A 22,285-nucleotide genomic window follows, 5' to 3' on the forward strand; every position below is an offset into this window, starting at 1 on the left:
AGAATACGTTTTGTAACGGTTGCTTCGAGTTGAAATCCACCTGTTTATGGATTCTTTCATTGGAGATTTTTTTTCTCTAGGCGTGATCTGTTGCTGTTGTTACTGATTTGCCAATTTTATATTGGATTGAATGTTTTTTAGAAGTTGAAACAGTACTTAAAAATTAAGTTTATGCTGAAATGTTCAAATTAGATTTTACATCCAAGCTATCATGAGAATGTTGTATACCGATGAATCAAATTATACATTTAAACTGAATAGATGGACTTAATGTTTTACAATAGTTTAACACTGTTCCATTAACATTATGCAATTACTGTACAGTTCCATCACCAAATTATTGAATATAGCTTCCAAATTATATATTTAATTTGATGGACATGAATTTTTTTTTTTTTTTTAATTGTTGCTGCAGAGTTCCATTCATGTTAATAGGTAATTATTATAAATGTCCAAACCACTTTCATTATTTAAGTGATATGCTGTGCCATCAAGAACATAACATTTCAACATACCCAAATCTGCTACACTAGAAAATCCTAATTGCCTGATATGCAATGCAAGGGTAGAAGACCTATTTTTAATAAATGCAGTGTTTTGAAAAGTGCACCACAAATAGTTAGTTTATGATAAACAAATTTCTTGCCAAAAATGCATGTACATGTCTTCCCACATCTCTTCAGACTAAATTTTGGCATTCTCAATATCCTACAAAATTGAAGCATCAGCTGCAAACAGCTTTCCAAAGATGAACAACAATCATATACATGAAATAAAAGATTGACTTTAATATTCAAGTTTTCTGGATTTTTTTTTTATTTGAGTTACAAAATGTGAAGTGCCATCAGCAGACTCCACAGGAGAGCTTGCCAACCTGCTGTGTTACAAGTATTTACACCCCAAAAATCAAGGATATCCATCTAAATTTCCACACTTTGCGTTCCTGTGTCCATGAGTTGAAGTCTCTGTCAAGTTGTCCAAGTTCCATTGTCAAAGTTTAAATATTTAAAATATTTACAAAGTCCAGTATTCCAAAACTCCCAAATCACACTGTAGCTTGTTCAATGCAAAGGCAGGTGCAAGAGCTTTATCTGCTTCAGTAGTGTGTGAAAATGAGCAGAGCTGGTGGAATTAAGGAGCTGTTAATGGACACGTTCCTCTCTACAAGGTCTGAGTTTTAGAAGTTAATTCTTCCTCCTCTGAAAGGACAGGCTGGGCAAGGAAGTCTGTACAGAATTACTTAAAATTACATGTTGAAATGTCTTTGTATGATCCCTCTCTATGATCCTTTCTTGTGAAAAACTGAATATGACAATCATTAAAAAGACAGATGAAAGAAAAAGGCCACCCAGATCATTCGTCTTCAAACTTCCTGATTTTTTTCTTCAGAGTATCTCCGGACATTAAAATAAAACTTCCCAATAAATACAAATACAGCAGAGAAATGGTCATATAAGACTGCACAGAGTTCTGGTTTGGTCCATCCCTGAGTTCTTTTGAGAAGGACAAAAATACCAGACAGGAGTGACAAAAAAAAAAAAAAAAGACTGATATGGAAAAAGCAAAAGTTCTGATAGGGCATTTCCTACACATTCCCATTGTGTCCAGGAAAAACAAATTATCATATTCCTCTCTTTTCCTGAGGCTCATCATTGAGAACATCCACCGATGAGGCAGTTCCCAGCCGTGAAGGTTACACAGAGGTGATGACAATCATGAGGTGGGGCGAGATGCTGGAGATCCGGTTGAGGAGGTCGGGAGCTAGCTGGGATAAGTGGCTTTCTGAAAATTCGCACGGTGGGAATATCTGTAGCACATAAGCAGGCTAGAGAGAAAGAAAATCATCAATTAAACACACAGATTTAATATTTAGTCATTTGGAGCTTTTGCTTTAGATGAGCAATGACAAAGCAGCACTAAATGAAAATCTGCCACTCACATCCTATTTGAGATTAAAAATCTAGTTTTAACTATGACTTGCACTTAAAGATCACAATTCAAGATAATTTATGAATTTAATATGTGCAAGTTTTAACTTCTGTACAAAAAAAAGCTCCCTATGAATCAGGCTTACAAGCCATTTCTTCAAAAGCAGTCTCTTTTCATTTAATTAAAATCAACTAATTTTAATATCCAAAAGGAAGAAAACATGTATTAAAAACATAACAGAGCAGAACTTATTCAAACAGCAACAATCGTGTCTTACCTGATTGGAACCTGGGTTGGGGATGTTGATGATACCAGCAGCCAACTTGGCCTGCAAGTAGTTGATGAAGGCAGCCTTAAGAGCCTGGGTCTGGTTTAGGACATCATCTTGGTCTCGTCCACATGGCAGAGCTAGGAGAAGACAGAACTCTGTGTCCCCCTGAAGAAAAAGGAAATTGTGTTAGCAGACCTCCCAAATTCAACATAATGAAAAGTGACAATAATAATAATACAGACTTAAGGACATGTATACTTCATGGCAGCTTACTACACAAACTTATATAGAACACCTAAATTCAAGGAGGGCAACTGAAATGTACCGTCATTCTTCTGGCTACACTCTCCAGTTGTGAAGCCTCGAGCCTCATTCTCTGGACAATTCGAAGCAGTGCTCCTCCCTCTTGTAGGGGCAGCGATCGATGAGCCAAAGCTTTATTGCCACAGACAAAATGCAGCTGGACTGCAGCTGTGTCGTTTTTCAGCGCCAGCAGGCCTTGCCACACAATAGGGTACTTCTGTTTAAATGGACAAAAAAAAAAAAAAAACACAAAACAATTAGACATGTCAGAGTTTCTCAGACATACCAGACTCTTGTTCAAACCTTTCAAGCTTCAACACTGTTTAAATTCTCCCATATTTCTTGATGAATTTTATCTTACTTTGAGTAGCTGCACCATGTTGACTGGCTGCGTCATCTTGCCATCAGTTTTTGCTTGGAGGTCTGTACCCTAAGGATCCAAGAAAAAAAACATTGTTATGTTACTTACAAATACTTCCTGAAACATGAAGACAGACACACATACTAGCATATGCAGTGTATAAACTCACCATGGCTGGTGTGACATTCAGTGACGGCTGGTTAAGTCCAACAGGAGATGTCTCTGTCATTTGAGAATGGATGCCCCTTGGGTTTGAGTACATCCCTGAATACTCCGGGAAGGAGCCACTAGGTCCCGGTGGCATTAGCTGAACTCTCTGGGGAGAGGCAATAGCAGGCCCAGATGGTCGAATCCCCATTATTCCATCCTTATTAAGAGGGGAGTGTGGCCTCTTTGCTTCCAATGGCTTTGTAATATCCTTCTCAGACACACCTTTAGCCAACACGTGCGCTCTCGGAGACAAGGATAAAGGGATGCTAGAGGATGTTGACGAGGGGGGAAGAGCCTCTTGAATGTGTCCAGCATGTGGGTCTGGGGCTGAACGCTCTCCCTGTTGGTGCAAGAGCACACGCATATCTCTTTGTGTCATGTATGTGTCCAACTGTAGGCTACTGCGCAGAGACCCACGGGGATCTGACTGTATAGTCTCTGGTTTCAGCTGTGTGGCAGGTTGTCGCCCAGCAGCCTGATGGAAGCGTCTAGCATCTTCCTGTTCTCCCTCATGGCTCCTTACAGAACTGGGGTTGACCTTGAGAACCATGTCTCTGCCAACAGCCTGGGGTGAGGTGGGCCGTTGCTGCATGGGACCAGACCAGGGAGAGGCATGAGGCTCACTATGCATTCCAAAACCCATCACAGAGAGAGGTGGAGTATTGACTCGAACATCTGCTTGAACAAGATGCCCCATGGGAATTGGTTGGGTAACACGGTGAGGAGACATCCGTCCTAAACCACCATGGGTGCTGTGAGGAGGCATGATAACTGATTGTTCTGGGTGATGCACACCAGTAACATACTGTTGCATGGCAGGAAGGCCAGAAGGCAACATCACTGGGATGCCTTTGGGGGATGAGGAGCCTATGGGTGAAGACACTTTAGCAAATGGAGAGTGTGGATGACCTGACTTGCGGGGGGAACGCGGTTCCTGTTTGGCCCCACCGAGATGCGAAGGAGCTCTGTCACCAGCAGCTGTAACAAAACCTACATGGTTGCCAGGTGGAGACGGCAAATGGGGGCTTATTGCAGGACTTATGGCAGAGGTCCAAGATGGTTTAGTACCATCTGCACTGTGAGGATCAGCACCCTCTACTTTCTTTTGATGTTTCATCAGCATGTACTCTGGATGATGGTAACTCATTACTTGCTGGTTACCAACTCCCTGTGGCAGACGCTTCACTACTCCTTGAGGCCCAGATTGGTAAGGAGAGTCCATCTTTTCCAAACCTGTGCTTTCTTGTTTAATAGAAGACGAAGCTGACTGTGGCTTACCAGGATGCCCATGGTCTGTCTGTGATGGAGGCCCCTTTTGTGTTCCAGACTGAGAATGAGTGTACAACTCCTGTTTTATCTGGGGCATGGATACCAACTGCTGAGATTCCATGTCACCTGCTGTTGCTTGTGGGATCTGGCTTATTTTTGCACTGATCCGCTGTGGTCCCTCAATTTTCTGGCCTGAATGGCTCAATACTACCACTCCTTCAGATGTATTTACCCTCAGACCTGGGCTAGATCCAGTACTTAGAGTGGGGCTCTCAACAATGAAGCGCCCACCCTCCTCACCGACAGATGGCCCATGATATGATCCACTATCATCAGTGCTAGGCCTGTAGGTCTGTTTGGGAAGACTCATGTCCACACAGGGATTTCCAGTGTTCATGTTCAACTTCTCTTCAGGGTCAGGAGGATTGCAAACACGACTGATAACAGAAGTAGCAGTGGATGCAATAACAGAGATGACAGACTTTGTCTCAGGAGATGGTAGTGAGGCTGGAGGTCGGACAATAGGTGGAGTTGGATGAGTTGGCATTCTACTATCGGGTAGTGGTGACTTATTTGGCACAACAGCTGATGGAGTATTACTTTCAGATAGGTGTTCTTGGGGGTGCTGATCTCGGGAGGTGGGTAGGTTACTAGGAACAGAACTACTGCCTGGCAGTGAAACATTTTTGTGTTTCATTAGAATCCGTCGCAAGTCACTAGTGCCATGATCAGTATCCATGTTTTCAGTGTCAAGGGGTAAAGACATGTTCTCAGATGGTGCTACTTGCAAGACAGGTGAAGAGGGGACTCCTGTGTCTTTAGAGTGATTGAGCCAATCTGGTGGGGATACAGGAATTCTACTTGGTTGAATGGGCCTGATATTTGGCCGGTTTGGAGGCGGAGACAGGGATGGGGAGATGCACTCAGGTGGTAGCTGTTGAGGCTTTGAGCAGGTTGGACTCTTAGACTGGGGGCAGACAGATTTAAGATTTTGAAGCTGCTCTTTGGGAGATGATTCCGACTCCATGTTCACATCTGCAACCTTTACAGCCACAGGCTCAGGTTCTGGCTTCCATGTAGTGGCAGTAATGACAGCAGCTGCAGCTGCTGATGGAGCCATCTCTGGAAGAATCTTTATATTGGAAGGTGTGCCATCTGATGAAGGATCTGAGGATTCCTCAGGTAATGACTGTCTTTCCTTTGAGTCTTTTTTGACTGGCTTTTGGCTTTTAGAACGCTTAGGTGTTTTAGGTCTTCCCTTGGTGCCCTTCTTGGGTGTGGCTGGGAAGAGAGGCCCCTCCGGTATAGTGGATGCATCCGTTTCAGGTTCATCTTCCTTGTCTGGCGGAATGAATACTTGCATCTCTGGTTCTGAATCCACATCTGCACTAATCACTGGAGCTGCTTGGGGTAAGGCTACAGTTACTTCCTCTGCAGTAATGGAATCAATAGCAGCCATAAGTTCTGTCTCGCTTGCAGGATTAGATGGTTTTTCTTCCTCTGTGTCACATTTAATCTCCGTCTGTGGGACAGGTGGTGTCGGTGGCTCTGCTGGCAAGGCTGGGTCTGTAAATTTAGCAATATTCTCCACAGCCTGCTCTAATTCCAGCTCTTGAGAGAGCAAGCTTTTTGGTGTATCCAGTGGTTGCTTGTTTTCAAGAGTAGCATCCTCCTTATCTTCATTGCCAGAGCCCACTCTGTTACCACTACTAGACTCCAAAACTTGATCAGTGTGGTCACCAGGTTTGACCTTTTTTGAGCAATCCTCTTGATTCCCAAGCTCTTCATCCCCTAACTGAAGTAGATCTTTCACCTCTGTGACATTTAGTCTGATTTTGAGGTTCTTGAGGACAGGAGACTTTGGAGTCCGTGTCAACTTGGTTTTTCCTCTAACAACCTTGTCCCTCTCTAAAGTGGGTTTCTCTTCCAAGACTGGGGAATCTGTTTCTTTCCCATTTGATTTACCTTCACAAGCCTTCTCAGTGAGGATATTTTTCTCTTTGCCCATTTCTCTTCCTTGTTTGTCTTTCTCCTCTTTCTTTGGGTCAACCTTTATCGAGAGATCTTCTTTACATGAACTTGATGAATCCTGCAAAGCTAAGCTGTCTTCATCTGTAAAATCCATTTCCTGATCATCATCCTCAGCCAGCTCAGTTTTATCCCCCTTTCTAGTTGGTCCAGTTCCTGTGGACATGGAGATTTGATTTGATTGACCCTTCGGGATATAAGGAGAATGTTTTCCTTTTAACACTCTAGGTATTCGCTCACCACTTTCTGATTCATTTGAGTCGATATCTTTAGTGTCCATTTTGGATTTTTCTACTTTAACTGTTGAACTCTCTTCACCCTGTCGGCGATTCTTAGGGGGACGGCCTCGTCTTGAGGACGAGACTGGAGCAGGTGAATCCTGTTCCATATTTTGTTGTAGGCTTGCATCTTTATCTGTACCACGTTTTCGTGCAGAGCGTGGTGACTCAGTAATTTCCTTTCCAGGCCGCAATGGAGCATCATCTTCAACTGGGGTGGCATACACAGATTTGACATTTCTTCGTCTTGCTCTGCCCACTGATATGCTCTGCTCTGAGACATTATCAGAATCTGGTCCATGAATAGGAGATTTACCTGTCGACTTAGAATCTGAACTGACCTTCAAAGATTCAGCTCTTGGGGATGACCCACGTTTGAGCTTCTCTTTGTCAATGCGTTCACTCTTGCGGGTGGCTTGTTTCTCAGAAGTAGAGCCACCATAAATGACATAGGCGGGAGCAACTTGAGCAGAGGATTGTTTATACTTTTTATTCTTCATTTCTTTTGCTCTTTGTTCTTTCTGAAGTGATGCTGGCTCCTCATTTGTGTCATTGTCAACAGGCACCTGCACTTTATTGACTTGATGTTTCTTTTCAACTTCCGGTTCGGTTATTGCTTTGTAAGTGTACTGAGCCTCTTTCTTTAATACATCCATCTCCTCTACAGGACTGGGTGGTGTGGGGCTTGTGGTTTCAGGCAGTTCTTGTTGGGTTATCTCAGGATCCAGCTCTGGTTCAGAACTACTGACAAACTCCTCATGAGCATCGTTGTGACATAGTTGTTTTGTACTCTGAGGTTTTACATCTTCGATAACATCAGATTTTACTTCAAATGGAGATAGTTTAACTCTACCCACTGAATAACTGGGCTCTGGAGCTGCTAAAGATACAGGATCAGAATCAGTTGGCATCTCAACTGGTGGGTAGCGTGTGGATAGAAGATGTTCATTTTCTTTTACCTCTTCCTTTATCAAAGATGCAGGCAGCAGTGGCTCAGGGGATGGATTCAACACAACACATTTCTCTTCTCGTGGAGACAATTCCTTGAGCACAGGTTCGGGAACAAAAGGGGGTGCTAGTCTGGGTTCAGAACTCAGCTCCTCAGCAGGGCTAATGGGTTTAATTTCTGGCTCCATGACAGGTTCTGTGGTTCCAGGTGATAGCAAAGCTTGTTGCTCTTGATTAGGTGCTTTTTCAACTTTATTCTCATCTGTCAGCATTGCATCTCCTTCTTTAGCTTCTTGCAGCAACTGGTCTTTTCCCTTCTGTTGCTGCAGTCGTGTAAGTTCCAAAAAACGACTGTGGAAAAGGACAACTGGCTCAGAGTCAAGTTGGCCATCTGTTGTCCCTTGTTGACCAGTTTGTTGGTTTTGTGTATGCTCAGGTTCTTCATGCTTGCGTTCCAGGTGTTGAAGCCGTCTTGAGTCCTGCTCAAAGATAGAGCTGTGGAGGAAGCGTGAGGCAAAAAGTTCCCTGTGTTCCTGTTCTTCTGACTTGGGCTCCTCCTTCCTGTCATCTAGCTTGTCTTCAGATCCACTTCGAATTTTCTTCTTTTTCATGTACCAGGAGGGCATAGCTCGTGGTGCTGATTCTACCTTCTCAGTATCTTTTCTGTTGCGAAAACTTGCAAAGTGAGAATCATAGTCCAAGAATGACCAGTTGTCTTCTCTGGAGGATGAGAGGGATTTTGCACGTTCGAGCAGAGCCTTTGTATCTGGTGTGATGGTCTGGTCAAGTGCAATGGAATAGAATTTGTTCCTCTCAAGATTAGCTAGTTTGGGGTCTGAAAACCTGTCACCCCTTGGCCTCTCAGAAAAAGGCATAGATGTGGAGGGCATAGGAGAGTGGGGTTTGGTGTCTCTGTCCTCTTCCGAGTCTGAACGTACCTCCCCAGGTTCCAAGTCATGCCAAATGCCGTACTCCAAACGCTTGCGATTGTGAATGTTTTTGCTCAGACTTCTAGAAAAGTTTAGGACAGGTAATAAATCTTGCTTGACTCTGCTCTCCCAACGCTTTTGTTGCTCTTCGTCACCACCAGGTAATGGAGTGTTGAGCTTGTTTATCTGTGTGTTGTGTGTCCGTTTGACTGATAGCTCCAGATCTGAGTGAATTTTGTCATCATTTCTACTGAATTCTTTCTGAAGAGAAGGATCCACAATCTCCTCATCTGCATGGTGAGGAAAGTGCTGGTGCCCTGGAGAGGAAGTGTTGTTCCAGTCAGGATCCTCACTTTTTTGTTTAAAGCTCCTGTAGACACGCTCCCTCTTGACTCCTGAATCAGTGTCAAATTGATCTAGTTTCTTGAGTTTATGAGATGGGAAATTATCTGTGACATCTTCAGGTGGTTTACCCACTTCATGGACAAGACTGCGGTGTTCAAAGTCCTCTGTTTCACTTCCTTGGGGACTTCCAGGTTTATCAGGTTTGTCAGATTCCTGCTGCTGCTGCTGGTGGAGCCTTCTATTTTGCTCCATTTGCTTGCGGTAACTCTGAGAGAGGTCAATGTCCACATGGTCTTCCCTGTCCTTAGCACCTCTGTCAATATCAGCAGTCGGAGCACCATATTTGAAAACATGTTGTTCTTGATCTCTTGTACTTCCTTGGTCTATATTCCCCTCATGTGAAAACCTTCTCGATGAATTGTGCCCTGGGTGTCGTTTTGCTTCCAATGGGTCCAAATACCCCTCTGATTTCTCCCTCTGTCCTCTCAGCTCCTCTTGACCATCCTTCTGAGTGCCAGTTTTTTCAGTTTTGAACCTTGAGTCCCTACGTTGAGAATCTTTCTGTTGTTTGTCAGTATCCATCTCTTTCAAATATACTGAACTACCGCCAAATTCTGAGGGTGGATTACCATCTTCCTCCTCAAGCCTACTTCTCTTCTGTCTAATGGTCCTTCCACTGGCATCAGCAAAGCGCCTTTTTCTTGCAGCAAGGCGATCAGAATCCACCGACGAATCTTTTCCATCATTAATATCAGTCTTAAGATGTTTCTTGGGTCGATTTTTTCCATCCAGGTCTGAATTGTCACCTTTCCCCATTTCAGATCTCTCATTTTTTAGTGTGTCATGGTGAGCAGTTGATAACTGATTTCCAGTGAGAGGGTCACTGTCCCCTTTATATTTCTGCCTCTCGTGTGTATCTTGGTCTGATCCCTTTACCCGTCCAGACCCTCCATCAAAACCGGTGTCAAGCTCTGTTTCAGGGAGCAGGTTGCAGGGGGACTGCCCCTTGACTTTTCTTGATTTAACCTTGTCAGCTTTGTCTTTGTCACCTTTCTCTTTCCGTTTGGCACGCTTGGTTTTCTCAGCACCTGCCACACGCTCAGGTTGAGTGTTCTTATCAGTTTTGTCACTCTTTGAGCCATGTTCCAGTGGGGTTTTTTCAGATTTGTCAAAGTGAGGTGGTGAGAGCGAGCTCACACTTCCACTTCGCTCAGAGGACTGGCTATAAACCCGTCGTTCCGAGTCTCTGGGGGCACGTTCAGATGGTGATGGGGAGACTGTAGGAGTAATAGGTCGCCGTGGATGGGAGGGGCTCCACCTACTACGGTCAGCCTCAAAACGTTCTCGCTCTCTTTCACGCTCCCTTTGAATGTATGTGTATTTTCGAATGTCCTGCTCAAAGGGGTCTCTGTAATCCCTGTACTCTCTAGGGTCTTCGTGGTAACGTGGGTCAAAGTGATCCCCTTGATAATGTTCCAGTTCAGGAAAACGCTCTCGGCTGCGAGCAGGATAATCCCTTCGAGCATCTTCTGGATAGAGGCCAGGGGTTCGTACATTCTCATAGTAAGCCCTTTCTGCTGTAAATTCATGGTATGGAGGTCTGCGCTCCTCTCTGTAAAGAGGGAATTCAGGGAATGGGAAGAGAAGAAAAGAAGCAATGAATTCTGTGCTCATCAAGTCAATTTATTTAGATTTCAGTTGTACTGATACTTCCAGATTCAGTACAATATTTATCTATGGGATTGTAATTCTAAGGATTAGCCTACATCATACAAATCTTACCAATATACACCTGTACCCATCAGTTGACTAATTGGTCATTATATAATGTAATTTTTGCATATGAATCATTTTCCTTCAAATAAACACATCACAACAATGTTATTAAATATTTAGTGGTCATTGATGGTCCTTTTGCTGGATTACCTTTATTTGAAAAGGAGAATATTATATATATTATGGTACTAACAGTTGTCTTGTTGTAATTGGTAATTCTAATTTTATATACATGTTTAACTTTGACTGTTTTGTATTGATGTTTTAAAATGGACCCCAGGAAGACTAGTCGGTCGCTTGTGCGTCGAATAATGGGAATCCACAATAAACAATAAAGTGCAAAACAGCATTTTTACACATTTGCTGGTTGAGTGGCCTAATTCATTATTTGACAGAATTCCAACTATTCCAACTGAGTTTCTTTAGTTGTGGACATTACAATTCATTACATGCAAAAATTAGTATTTTACCGTCGTTCAGGAGGAATTTCATAGAAGTCTCTGATGTCTTGTCCTGATGACTGCATAGACCGGTAGAATGCCATCTGACTCTCTTGACTGGCAAAATCCACCTATCAAGAGAAACAACATTGAATCAAAATGATTCCAACTGAATGAATCAAAAGTCCAAGGCACTTTATTTCATGGGCTCATAGGGACATGGGCTCGCTAGGGACATTAAAAACACTTACAATACTCCCAACACATTTTGGCATTGGCCTTCATCAGGGAGCTTCAAACAATTCATGTTCAAAAGTAAAAAATACTTTTGCTTCATCAACACAAGGATTTTTGTTTTTTACCTTTATTTTATTGCCACCAATCTTCCAGCCTTTGGTCTCCCTTACAGCTGTCTGAGCAAAATCTGTGTTGTTGTACAAGATGAGAGCCATCCCTTTCAATCTATCAAACACAACCTAAAAAGGAACAATTCAAATTTGGTTTAGAATCTTGACAAATTAACAGCACCATCAAATTCAGAAGGAGCAAGACCTTTGGCAAGAGAGAAAATATTAACCTTGACTACATGTCCATAGCGGCAGAAATGTCGGGTGAGGTATTGCTCTGTAATGTTGGAGGCCAACCCATCCAGCCAAACACATGTTGTGGGCATACTCTTCCCAAAACCAAGCTACAAAGGAGAAAAAATGATATGCAGATGATATACACTGATTGAATTTGATATAAAAAGGTATGCAGATCGTGACAATGTTTGTATTGTTCACTGTAAAAACACTACCTTAAGTCTGTTGCTTCCCAGATACTCTCCATCCATCTTCTTTATGGCTTTGCAAACGCTGGCAATATCAGAATACTGCACAAAAGCATACTGAGGAACTCCATTTACTTTCTTGATGTCAATGTCCTTAGTGAGAGAAGACAAAACATTTAAGAGGCCATACTCAAATGTAAAATGTATGCATTCACTTGTACAGTACTTTGTACCATAGTAACATACCACAATTTCTCCAAAGCGCTGAAATATGTCAAGGAGTTGTTGATAGCTGGTGGTCTTCTCAAGGTTGCCTATAAACAGTGTCCTTGTGGCCTTGGGGTGGAACTCGTCTATCCGTCCGTCCAACGGCCTGAACTCATTTTCACTCTCCGTTTCTGAGGGGAGGAAAGGGTTTATCATAAATATCACATATACAAAAAATACAACTAAAACCCAACCTTGTAACCCCACCAACACACATACATAGTCCAGACAATTTTATTCCACAAAAGTTGTTCGACAAAATTTTGGATATTCATCACAGTAATTAATGTATTTAATTATATTATATACATTATATTACAGTTATCACATACCAGGACCGTTCCAGGCAGTGACCTCAATGAGCATGCCAAAGAACAGCTTTCCTTTGGAGACTGTAAGGGCTTTCTCTTGATCCTCTTGTTGTCTAAAGAACACCAAACCATAACGGTCCTCTGATGCTCCATGAATCTGCACAGATGTCACTTTCCCATGTTTCTTGAATTCATGGAAGAGTCCATCTTTTAAACTTGTGTCTGAATAGGAAAAACATGCATGCGTGTTATTTTAATGTTCCATCTTTAAAATAAACAGAAGATTATGAAAACATAGCAAAAAGTAACTTTTCCACATGATGCTAGATCTTAATAACTATCCCAATCTGCGCCCTATCTATATGCATCTTTTCAAAAGAACTTATGTTTCCAAATTGCACCAAAAACAAAGCATGTTATACCCAATTTAAAAAATGGACTACAATGGGCCAAAACCTGCAAATTTCAAACGCTCTTATTCCCTGGTGGTCACACATCATGTGATATGAACATATGGGAGTGTTTTTCTCTAAAATTGATTTTCATTCTTGTGTCAGTCATTTTTTCATGTTCTGCATGTGCTGAGCTTAATAGATTAATAAAGTTATTTTGCTCTCATCATTGAGAGTTTCTGAGTGGCAATGTCACTGATAAAAACACAAAAACAAAACACCTTTGAGTTAAAATTTTACAGAGAAGGACAAAAGCCCAATTTAATTACTCTTTACTTAGAACAACATATCCATACTGCATCTTTTTGTAGGGCATGAATAATAAACTCACAATTTGGTCAAGTATGCATAAAATGGGGAAGGTTTAGGCTTGGAGGGCACCATGAGTCACAAACTGGATAAAATATGTATTATTTTACCATACAGGAATTTATAACTCAGCCGGTGATGATTAATAGCAGCTCACTAAGGCCGTGGACAGTTACAATTACTTGCATAGATTCTTAGACAGCATATTAAGCTTCCCTTGGAGTACAGATTACATTTCCAAGAAAAACATCTACACCATAACCTTCTTGGGAGCAAAATAGCTCTGGGGTGAGCTAGAAACAAGCTGCATAAATCCTTGAATACAAATGTCAAATCTTAGAAGATAATATTTTTGTATGGAAACGTTCGCTGTAATCACAGGAGTAAACTGGCAAGAGCAAAATTGTGTGGAAATCTAAGAATTAGGGTGACCTGTAATTTTGAAATTGGGTCCAAAATTAACACCCGCCAAATGCCGGTAAAATTTGTCTTTGGTGGATAGAGTCACCAGCCACACCTGGACTATATAGAGTCTTTGCAGGGTTCAACAGTAACGGTTGCCTGCGACAACCACATTTGGGCCACTGTCAACCATTACATGTCGTATGGTTGTCCCTGTTGGCAAACACGTTTTCTGTGTAAAAAAAATCGTCACTACAAGACAAAAACTGGGGCTACATTGTGTTCATGTGCAGTAAACAATTTTGTAACACTTGAACATTCTGTAGCTAGTTAGTAATTACCTACTCGCATGTTAGATGTTTTAAGTTATCCCAGTAATTCTAGCAAACTATCAAATGTATCATTAATCCTTCTCAACGGCTGACTGCAAGACGTGTTGCTTCTTTTTGCTTATTATGAATATTCACACAGTACCTGATTCCATCCATGATAGAGCATTGTAAAACGATAGGGCAATATGTTTCTAAGAAAAATTTATTATATTGGCTATTAAAAAATATTCTTGGCAGGTATATTTTTTTTAGTTTACCAGCCCTTAGCAGGCAAGTCAAAAGTTAATTTCGGAGACTGGGTGTAATGAAAAACTGCATACAGAGGGCACTCAATGGCACATGGTTGGAGACCACTGTTGTATAAACTGCACATTAACTATTCCAGATGATGAATCATACCTCTGTTCCCACAATTTTATACTGGAAAGCACTACAAGCTGCCATGGGCAGTTAAAGCCCATAACAAGATTTTCACTCCAAATGTAAACTTATATATGTGTAAATACCACAGCTGAACTTATTAAACATGGCCAAATTTTGTATACCACTCTGGAAAATGATTTTGTTTTATGTTCAATGTGTATTTTGTGTTGTGCAGTTACATCCACTTTGTATCCCAATTTAGTGGCACAATAATTTGTCACTGTGTGTGGACAAGGAAAAGTCTTCTACTCCATTCAGAACATCACAATCTACTGTTAGCTCTGTGTAAGTATGAAAAATGAAATGGGTTACTGGACTGAGCAGTTGAGATGCCGACTTACTTAACTGTTACCCAGCCCTACACAACAGTAGGCTACTATATACATGGTACATTCCATCTTAGAAAATGCAAACTATATTGTTTAAATATCAAATTCCTGCATTAATCAAAAGTTTATAATGACGGGAGTATTAAGTACAGCCACTGGGCAAGCTAGCACAGCATAACAGTCATGTTACACTGCCGCGTTTGTTACCACCATAGCCCTTAGAAACCCTGTCGAGGATGTAAAACTCACCTGTGGAGCGCACTGGTAGGTTTTGCACCTTAATTCCAAAGCTTCTACGTGGCTCATCTGAATCCAGCACCATAGAAGACTGGGTAGGTGCATGTGCGGCAGATGACTGAACAGAACGTGCACGAGATCCATCACTTGAGCTGCTGTTTGAATCACTGCTGCCAAACATGAGAAAACCAGAGGACAATGATCAGAGACTTCAGTCTGAATCAGAGTACCATTTGCTCATATACAATGTTTGAGACTGGGGTTTCTCCACCGATAGAATTTTTTCCATCCAGTCAATAAAGCTATGAAACGCAAAGCGCTAATATCATATGGCACATAACAAATCAAAGCATGTCGAACCTGCCACTGCCTGTACTGCTGGTGCTGCTGACTGAATCAGAGCTTGAGGATCTGCTGCGGGATCGAGATCGTGGGCCTCTCCCAGGGGACAGAGGAGCTCTTTTAGGGGAGTGGGGAGCTTTGGGGGTTTGTCCCGTGGTCCGTTGTGGGGAAGGGTGTCGTGACTGTGAGGAATGAGACGATCGGCTTCGTCGGTGATGGTAAGTTCTATCAATACGTCGGCCTCTGTCGTCTCTGTAGAGGTCACGCCGTGCGGCACTGGTAAGAGTGAAGGGGTCTCGGATTCTGGAATCAAAATGTGGGTCTGATGCCTCAAAGCTTCCACCCATAGCACTGCTTCCAGGCCCGGCAGCAGCAAACATAGAACGATCACGGTAATAATCAGCGTTGTAGTGACGTTGTCTGTCAAAAGTGCCACTGCGCTCATGGTGTCCATACGGGCTGTGATCATAAGCACGTTCCCGGCTTTCTGAGCTACTGTAAAATAAGAACAGGATAGAGGGGAAAAGGGGGAGACGCAGTGTTATTTTGATTCCAAACAGAAATGGCAAACAACTTATTTTTTGTCAAAGATTTTTTTTAAATAATGCACAACAGTGAAAATCCAAATGGGTAGTAGTCTGTTAAAATGTCATCTTTTCATGATAATGCAGAGGCCCAGCTGAGAGCAGGCCAGATAAAAAGTGGGGTCAATTAAAGTAGCTAAATAACTGTGTAAAGTGCAGGGTAACTGTTGTTAATGTGCAGATCCTGTCATTTGTGCCTTGACAAGAGTTAATACCTCCGGCCATTACTCTGCATCTTTGTCCATTTTTGAAGAACATTCTTAACCGTAATGTGCAGATTCATAATTTTTCATAGCGTTCCAATGTGTCAATGTACTTTAAATTCCCTTAAACCATAAATACCACATTTAATGTAACTACCATGCTCAGCGGGGTCACCTTTTGATTAAAACTTGCTCCATTTTCATTTAGTGTAGCATCTAAGGAGAAAGAAGTGGTCCTCTTCCTGGGGCTAAAGCCCTAATCTTCTAACAACACTTCAGAAAGAAGCTGACACCGCAATGTTGGTATGGTATTTTCATTAAAATGTGGTTTGGAGGTTTTCAAGGTTTCTGAAGGCACAATGGAAGCCTATGATAGCGATGAATTAACACAAAAAGACTACCAAAATCCTCACAACTGGAGAAAGAAGCAGAACAGTTTGATTAATTTACTTCTATCAAGACATGAATGACATAGGTAGAAGCTGCATGTCAAATACTGGCATTGTCTTTGTATACTGAATTGGTCGACTTATGTGGCGCTTTTCTGATATCTAGACTGACAGTAAACTAAAATTACCTTTTCACTTTCTAACAACATTAACACTTAGCACACACAATTCCACATAAGTTCATAAACAGTCATGTGAAATTAGCTGCCCTGGACATCCAAAGGCACTAGAACCCACTTGCATCCATTTTGAAAATCTACAATTCAGCATCAAATCGTACAATTCAGCAATGCTGAATTGTTTTATTCTGTGTCTAGAGCAATTACTCTTATTTGCAATCATCGATGGGAGTCAAAAATAAAACCCTGAGCACTTTTGGTGCCTAGGGATGTCCAGGGGAGGTGATGTCAGAGGTTGACTGTTCATTAACTCTGCTAGTCAAAAAGACAAAATGTCAAAATGAAATAGTGCTTTTAAAAAGGACTCAACTGGACAAGTCTGCTATCAAGGAGCCCCTTGGTTTTGAAGCTTAAATTTAATGCCATGCAGATATTCAAAAAGACCTATCTATTCTACGTGATGCTGGGAAAAAAAGCGCTTAGATAACAAAATGACAAACAGCACTGAATTTCTAACCTAAGCCTACACCTAAAAAACAAATAAATCAATAAGTAGAGTATTTGTCTGACTTTTAAATAAAGCAAAGAAAAAGAGAAGAGTGACAGATACTGAGAGAAAGAGCGAGCTAAGAGTAAAAGCCACTTAAGAAGCATTCTGAATCAAAACATCTTCCCTAAAAGCAGTGCAAAATGTAAGAAAATGAGACAAGGTGCTAAGTGAGGTTAGAAAAAGAAAGATGCAGAGGGCAGAACAATACCAACCTTTTTGAAAAGAAGTTACCGAACCTAATCCAAATAAAATCTAGGTGGTCAGAATGTGAGAGCCCGAATGAAAAACAAAAGGGAAAAATCATTTGATCTAATTAGGCAAAAACTGTTCCCTTGAATCGTACTGCACGTAATCTTCAAATATTGAGTAGAGCACCAGGCCAGTAGGTTGTTGATGTATAATCCACAATTAGGCTACTTAATTTTCTTCATTGGATGGAAAAAGGGAAAACAAAACAACCAAAGAAATGGATCTCTTAATGGATTTCAGGATATGCAAAAAACACAGCAATATATGGTTTTAATACATAAATGTGAAAAAAAAAAAAAAAGATGACTTAAACTTCTGGGTATTTCAGCACATTCCAAGTGGGACATACAGTAAGTTGTCAGCCGGATGGAAAATATATCCACCTGGGTCAGTCTTGTCTTCTAGTACGAGAAAGTAGTAAGCTCCAATAGTTATGCTTCACCTTCAAAAAGGTCAAATATTTATTCCTCTTTGGATAATGTCAATGTAGTTAAATGGCACACAAGCTTGCAAACCCTCGAACACTATGATCACCGGCGTATATAAAATCCCTGCTCATGGGCATGATATAAATTCCAATTTCATGGATCCTATCAGGCGTATGGATTGGCAGGCTTCATCTTTTCGCAATAATTCAAATTACTTTGAAAAAGCAGACTTCAGCTCTCTGTAGCAAGTACATATTTTGAGTTTTCTTTTCTTCAGCCCAGATATTGAGGCCTGACAGCTAAATCCACACTTGAGTAGAGTAATCCAAAGGAATGGAAGTTACTCCTATCCATACTATGGTCCACATCGATACATCCAACATGAGGTATCGTATTGCGTACTTCCAAGAGGATACATCCAAACAATGTCGTCTTCAGGTGTCTTCATGGCCATCAAGCCAAAACAAAAATAGCTCCACAAACTCTGGTGGTTCGTTGTTTGGATCCTCAATGTTCTTGCAAATTCTTCTTGGTATAGCCTCCATACTTAGGACAAATAAAATTTAAATCTTGTCATAAAGTGATTGAGATAACCTAGGCAATATTCACTAATGGGCCTTGGCTATGATGCCTGACAAGTGTAAACTTCTTCCATCCATTAGTTTAAAACGTTTAAATCCAGAACAGCGCGTATCCAAAGGTGCAAAGCTGGTAAAAGTAGTCCAACCATCAAATGGTGCCAAGAGGAAAAACAATTCTACACATCGAGATGTGAGGTGATAATATTAATGATACTACCTGAATAGATTTATCAAAGAAAAGTGTATCCTTCAACAGTGAAGATTTGCTTCCAGTTTCAAGCGATCCCAGGTAAAAATCAAGGTTAGATCCCATGTTGCGGAGGAAAAAAATATATAAAAATCCAATAACTGACCAGGATAGATTCCCACAAAATGTAATAAATCCAAAACTCACCAGGATATTCCTCATAGATGTAATATCCAAACCAGAAGCCAAACCTTGAATTATAGTTACCTTACTAAATGATAATGTGTAGTTATTTTACTTAGATCCCGTGGGCAAGGTGAGCCGATTAGGATGAAAAGTGGAACGATCCCTAGATTACCTTTGCGTAACCCCTTGAGGCATCTATACTCTAATAACCCAACTATGTGATTAAAGGATAACACCTATCTGATACCTAGATTCCCCAGGACTTTAAGGGGAGACCATGTCCACTTACCCATCTATTCTCCGTTCATAACGTCCCTCTCTGGTGTGGAGGGACACAGGGGGGCCAAACACTGGACCAACTGTTCCCCTAGAGAATCCTGTAACGTCTCGACTGCTCGAGGGGGGGGTGTCTTCAAGGCCCCGAACAGCACTAGGGACTGACCCAGGTTCATTGTAGTCAGTTCGGAGGTCCCTGTCTCCCATCTTGTTGACAGCATTGTGAGCCTTCTGAGCACTTTTGATATCCACAAAATCCACAAAGGCTGCCACGCCACCCTCTGACCCCCGCTTCCGCAGAACTTTAACACTCTCCACACGCCCATACCTAAGAGGGAAATGCAATGAAACAAAGAAGAAATTACATACACCAGCTAGGAACAGAAGGAACAGGAACAGAGGAAGTGCAGTTGTTTGCCATCCATCCTGCTTGCTAAAGTCTGGCAAATAAGAGCAAGAAAGGTAATCACTCTACAGGCAAACAGTAATGAAGCACAAGCGATAATGAATCCATCCAAGAATAAACCAAATCCAGTCTTCCTTTAACTATTGTTTCCTTTAAGGACACCAAGCAGGACTGAACTGTCTGAAACGTCTTTTAAAGTGGGGCTGCATCTACAGTGAACACACTGGATGATTATGTTTTGTGTTATGAGTAGTACCGGGAGGATTCCTAACATTGAATTTAAAGTTATACTAACGTTAGCTAAACGTCCTTCCGGGACCTAACACATGTCAAAGGTCAATGTCTGACAAGTGCAAAAAAAACATATTTTCAAATATATACCATTGGCTGGCTAATGTCAGCAAGACACTGTTGACGAGGCACTGTGATTGTTGCCATTAAAGCGAGACAGACTGTAATGTTAGTTGTGTGTAGTTTGTAGAGACTGCGTTTGTTGATCGGCTGCTCGAGCGGCCTTTGCTTTACTTAGCCAGTAAACGCTAGCGAGATGAGTTAACGTTAGCTTTCAATCGCGATTTCTGTGAAAACAGAAACACTAATGACAAGTGTGCATTGATGGCTCCATTTAAAATCAGTTACTTTATTTTAGCGAAAGCTAAAGCTGCTTTGCAATTTCGTATCCTGGCCAGATTAGCTACAAAATAACACTGTCTAGCTGAAGTTACACAGCGATGGCTACCGACGTCAGGCAGCTCTACCACTTGCTAACGCTAGGTAATTAGCTACGGTCGCCGTCTGTAGCTGTTTACGTACATCAATGTAATCCTCATCACATGGCTGACTCGACATATATATGTCAGATGATTTCACGGGATCAAATAACTGTTTACACAAGCCATTTAGCTAACTTGCTAACAAGCTAACATTAGCTAGATCTTTACTGAACATGGAAACGTCTTGACTTGAGCCTTCCCACAAAATGGTTGGTTGGGTGGTAGATAGGTAGCTAGCAAACGTAGCTAGCTACTTGCCTCTTGGCATTAGCAAAAGTTAGCTAAACATTAGAAAACGTAAACATTTGTATTTTGGTGATTTGTTTTTCGTGCAGTACACGTTACTTTATAAATACAGTCTAGCTGCAATCTTAGATAGGCAGCGCACCTGAAACTCCTTTGACTAGAAAACTCCAAAGACAGCTAGATATATTAGCTTAGTCGCAAGCTAGCCATTGGAACTAGCTAATGTTAGTATTGAACCTAGCGCGCGCTACCTCACCAAAAGAACCCTCTTGCGTAACCTACCGTTTAAAATGTTCGACAATTTTCTCCTCTCGAACATGTTCGGGTAAATTTCCCACCCAAAGGTGTCTGGTTTCCCGAACCATCTTGCACTACACTTTCCCCCGTTATACACATATGCTCTCGCACGTTTTAATCCCCGCCGGTCGGAGGTCCGCCTCACAAAATGAACGACGATGGATTCCGTAAATGTTCTCGGCCTGGTTGCCTGGCCGTTTAGCTGCGTCCCCGATCTCTGCGTGTGGATGTGTGCGCTTCCAGATGGGGTGCGAGCTGCGCGGCTCCCGGACTGATCTACCGTGAATTTGCGCGTGCTCGAGAATAAGCACAACAGTCAACATGCATGCGATTTATTGGCAGCCTGAGACGTTGCAGTGTTCTTCGATAGTTAACGTTACTGATTAGAATAACTGCCTTTAGCCTAAAGGTCCATTCGTGGAAAACATCTACTGATATATGGATTAACATTAGTGTCTATACCTCAAAGCTGGAAATATAAAAAGGCAAGACAAAATTATTATTTGGCTGTAGCTCACTGTACTGTTTATTTCTGTGCAAGGACTGATGATGATCAACAACCACAAAATGAAATAAGTTTTACAACCCCAAACTATTTTAAAATGTTTTTCACGTAATTATTTACACGCCAACTGTACCGTAGTCGTTTTTTTATGGATTTGATACACAGGACAGGTCTTTGGCCAACTCTGATGAACAATTGTCCCAATGCATTACCTCAACATTACTGCTTCAGTAACATAGGCCTAGGACTTCCCTGTTGTCAGGAAACATTTGAATACATTTTGACCATGTTGCTCACTTTGTTGCCTGTCTGTTGCTAGGAGTGTTGCCCATCTATAAGCTATTGGACAGTTGAATATCTTCTATTTTGGTTCATCAAAAAGCAATGCAATAGGCTATTAGATGCCCTGTCCAAATTGTCCACTATGCCATGGCATGTAGATGTACCTGCTGTTATAGGCTGAAGTTTTCTGGACTGGGCTGAGTGTAAGGTATCAGGTTATGTCCAGTTAATCCACAACATATGTTGTGCAGATTGGCAGTAGACTATATGTTACTGAATGTGAATTTAGTGATATAGTGGGCATATTTCCTTACATTTAACTTACATCCATACAATATCAATGAAACCAAAATGCTGATGCATATCTTGCTTTAGCTATATTGTTGTTTTCTGTAATTTGTTAAGTATACCATTAATTATGTCACACTGAATTATGGGTACTTGTTTCTTCCACCATTTTCCCAGTGTAGGAAAAAAACAATACTTGCTGACACAGATGGAAATGAATATCCTTTGAATATTTAATATTTCCCACTGACCCCTTTAAGAATCAGTTGAATTTTAAGCTTGGCATAGACAGAGAAAAAAAGTTTTGGGTTTTTAAACACCATCAAACCATCAAAAAAAGTCATTTTTGGACCATATAAAGACATAAAGTACAGCAGGTTAGTTAACCATTCCAGCAATATGTGGAAATTAAT

At 41.4% G+C, this 22,285-nt stretch overlaps 1 protein-coding gene across 4 annotated transcripts; it reads right to left on the bottom strand.

Moving 5' to 3' along the window:
- Window positions 1-789: 789 nt before the first annotated feature.
- Window positions 790-20,982, bottom strand: LOC139645100 (msx2-interacting protein). Of its 4 annotated transcripts, none has more exons than XM_071520706.1 (15): window positions 20,783-20,982; window positions 19,089-19,403; window positions 15,282-15,758; window positions 14,934-15,088; window positions 12,459-12,659; window positions 12,106-12,257; window positions 11,887-12,012; window positions 11,665-11,778; window positions 11,450-11,563; window positions 11,118-11,218; window positions 3,034-10,483; window positions 2,865-2,933; window positions 2,526-2,720; window positions 2,207-2,365; window positions 790-1,825 (listed from the first exon to the last, which is right to left on the bottom strand). In XM_071520706.1, exons 1-15 carry the CDS (start codon window positions 20,863-20,865, stop codon window positions 1,694-1,696), a joined length of 9,843 nt encoding a protein of 3,280 aa, XP_071376807.1. In that variant the 5' UTR covers window positions 20,866-20,982; the 3' UTR covers window positions 790-1,693. The 4 variants fall into 4 exon arrangements, with proteins under 4 accessions (XP_071376807.1, XP_071376806.1, XP_071376810.1 ...); XM_071520705.1 differs by having other exon boundaries at window positions 14,934-15,091; XM_071520709.1 differs by lacking the exons at window positions 19,089-19,403; window positions 20,783-20,982 and adding an exon at window positions 17,381-17,477 and having other exon boundaries at window positions 14,934-15,091; window positions 15,282-15,755.
- Between the last annotated feature and the right edge of the window lie 1,303 nt (window positions 20,983-22,285).

Source organism: Centroberyx affinis, unplaced genomic scaffold (assembly GCF_046629955.1).
Source record: "Centroberyx affinis isolate AG114_WGS23_722 - 3 ecotype Tasmania unplaced genomic scaffold, CSIRO-AGI_Caff_v1 ptg000824l_1, whole genome shotgun sequence".
In the NCBI taxonomy this organism is placed as follows: domain Eukaryota; kingdom Metazoa; phylum Chordata; class Actinopteri; order Beryciformes; family Berycidae; genus Centroberyx; species Centroberyx affinis.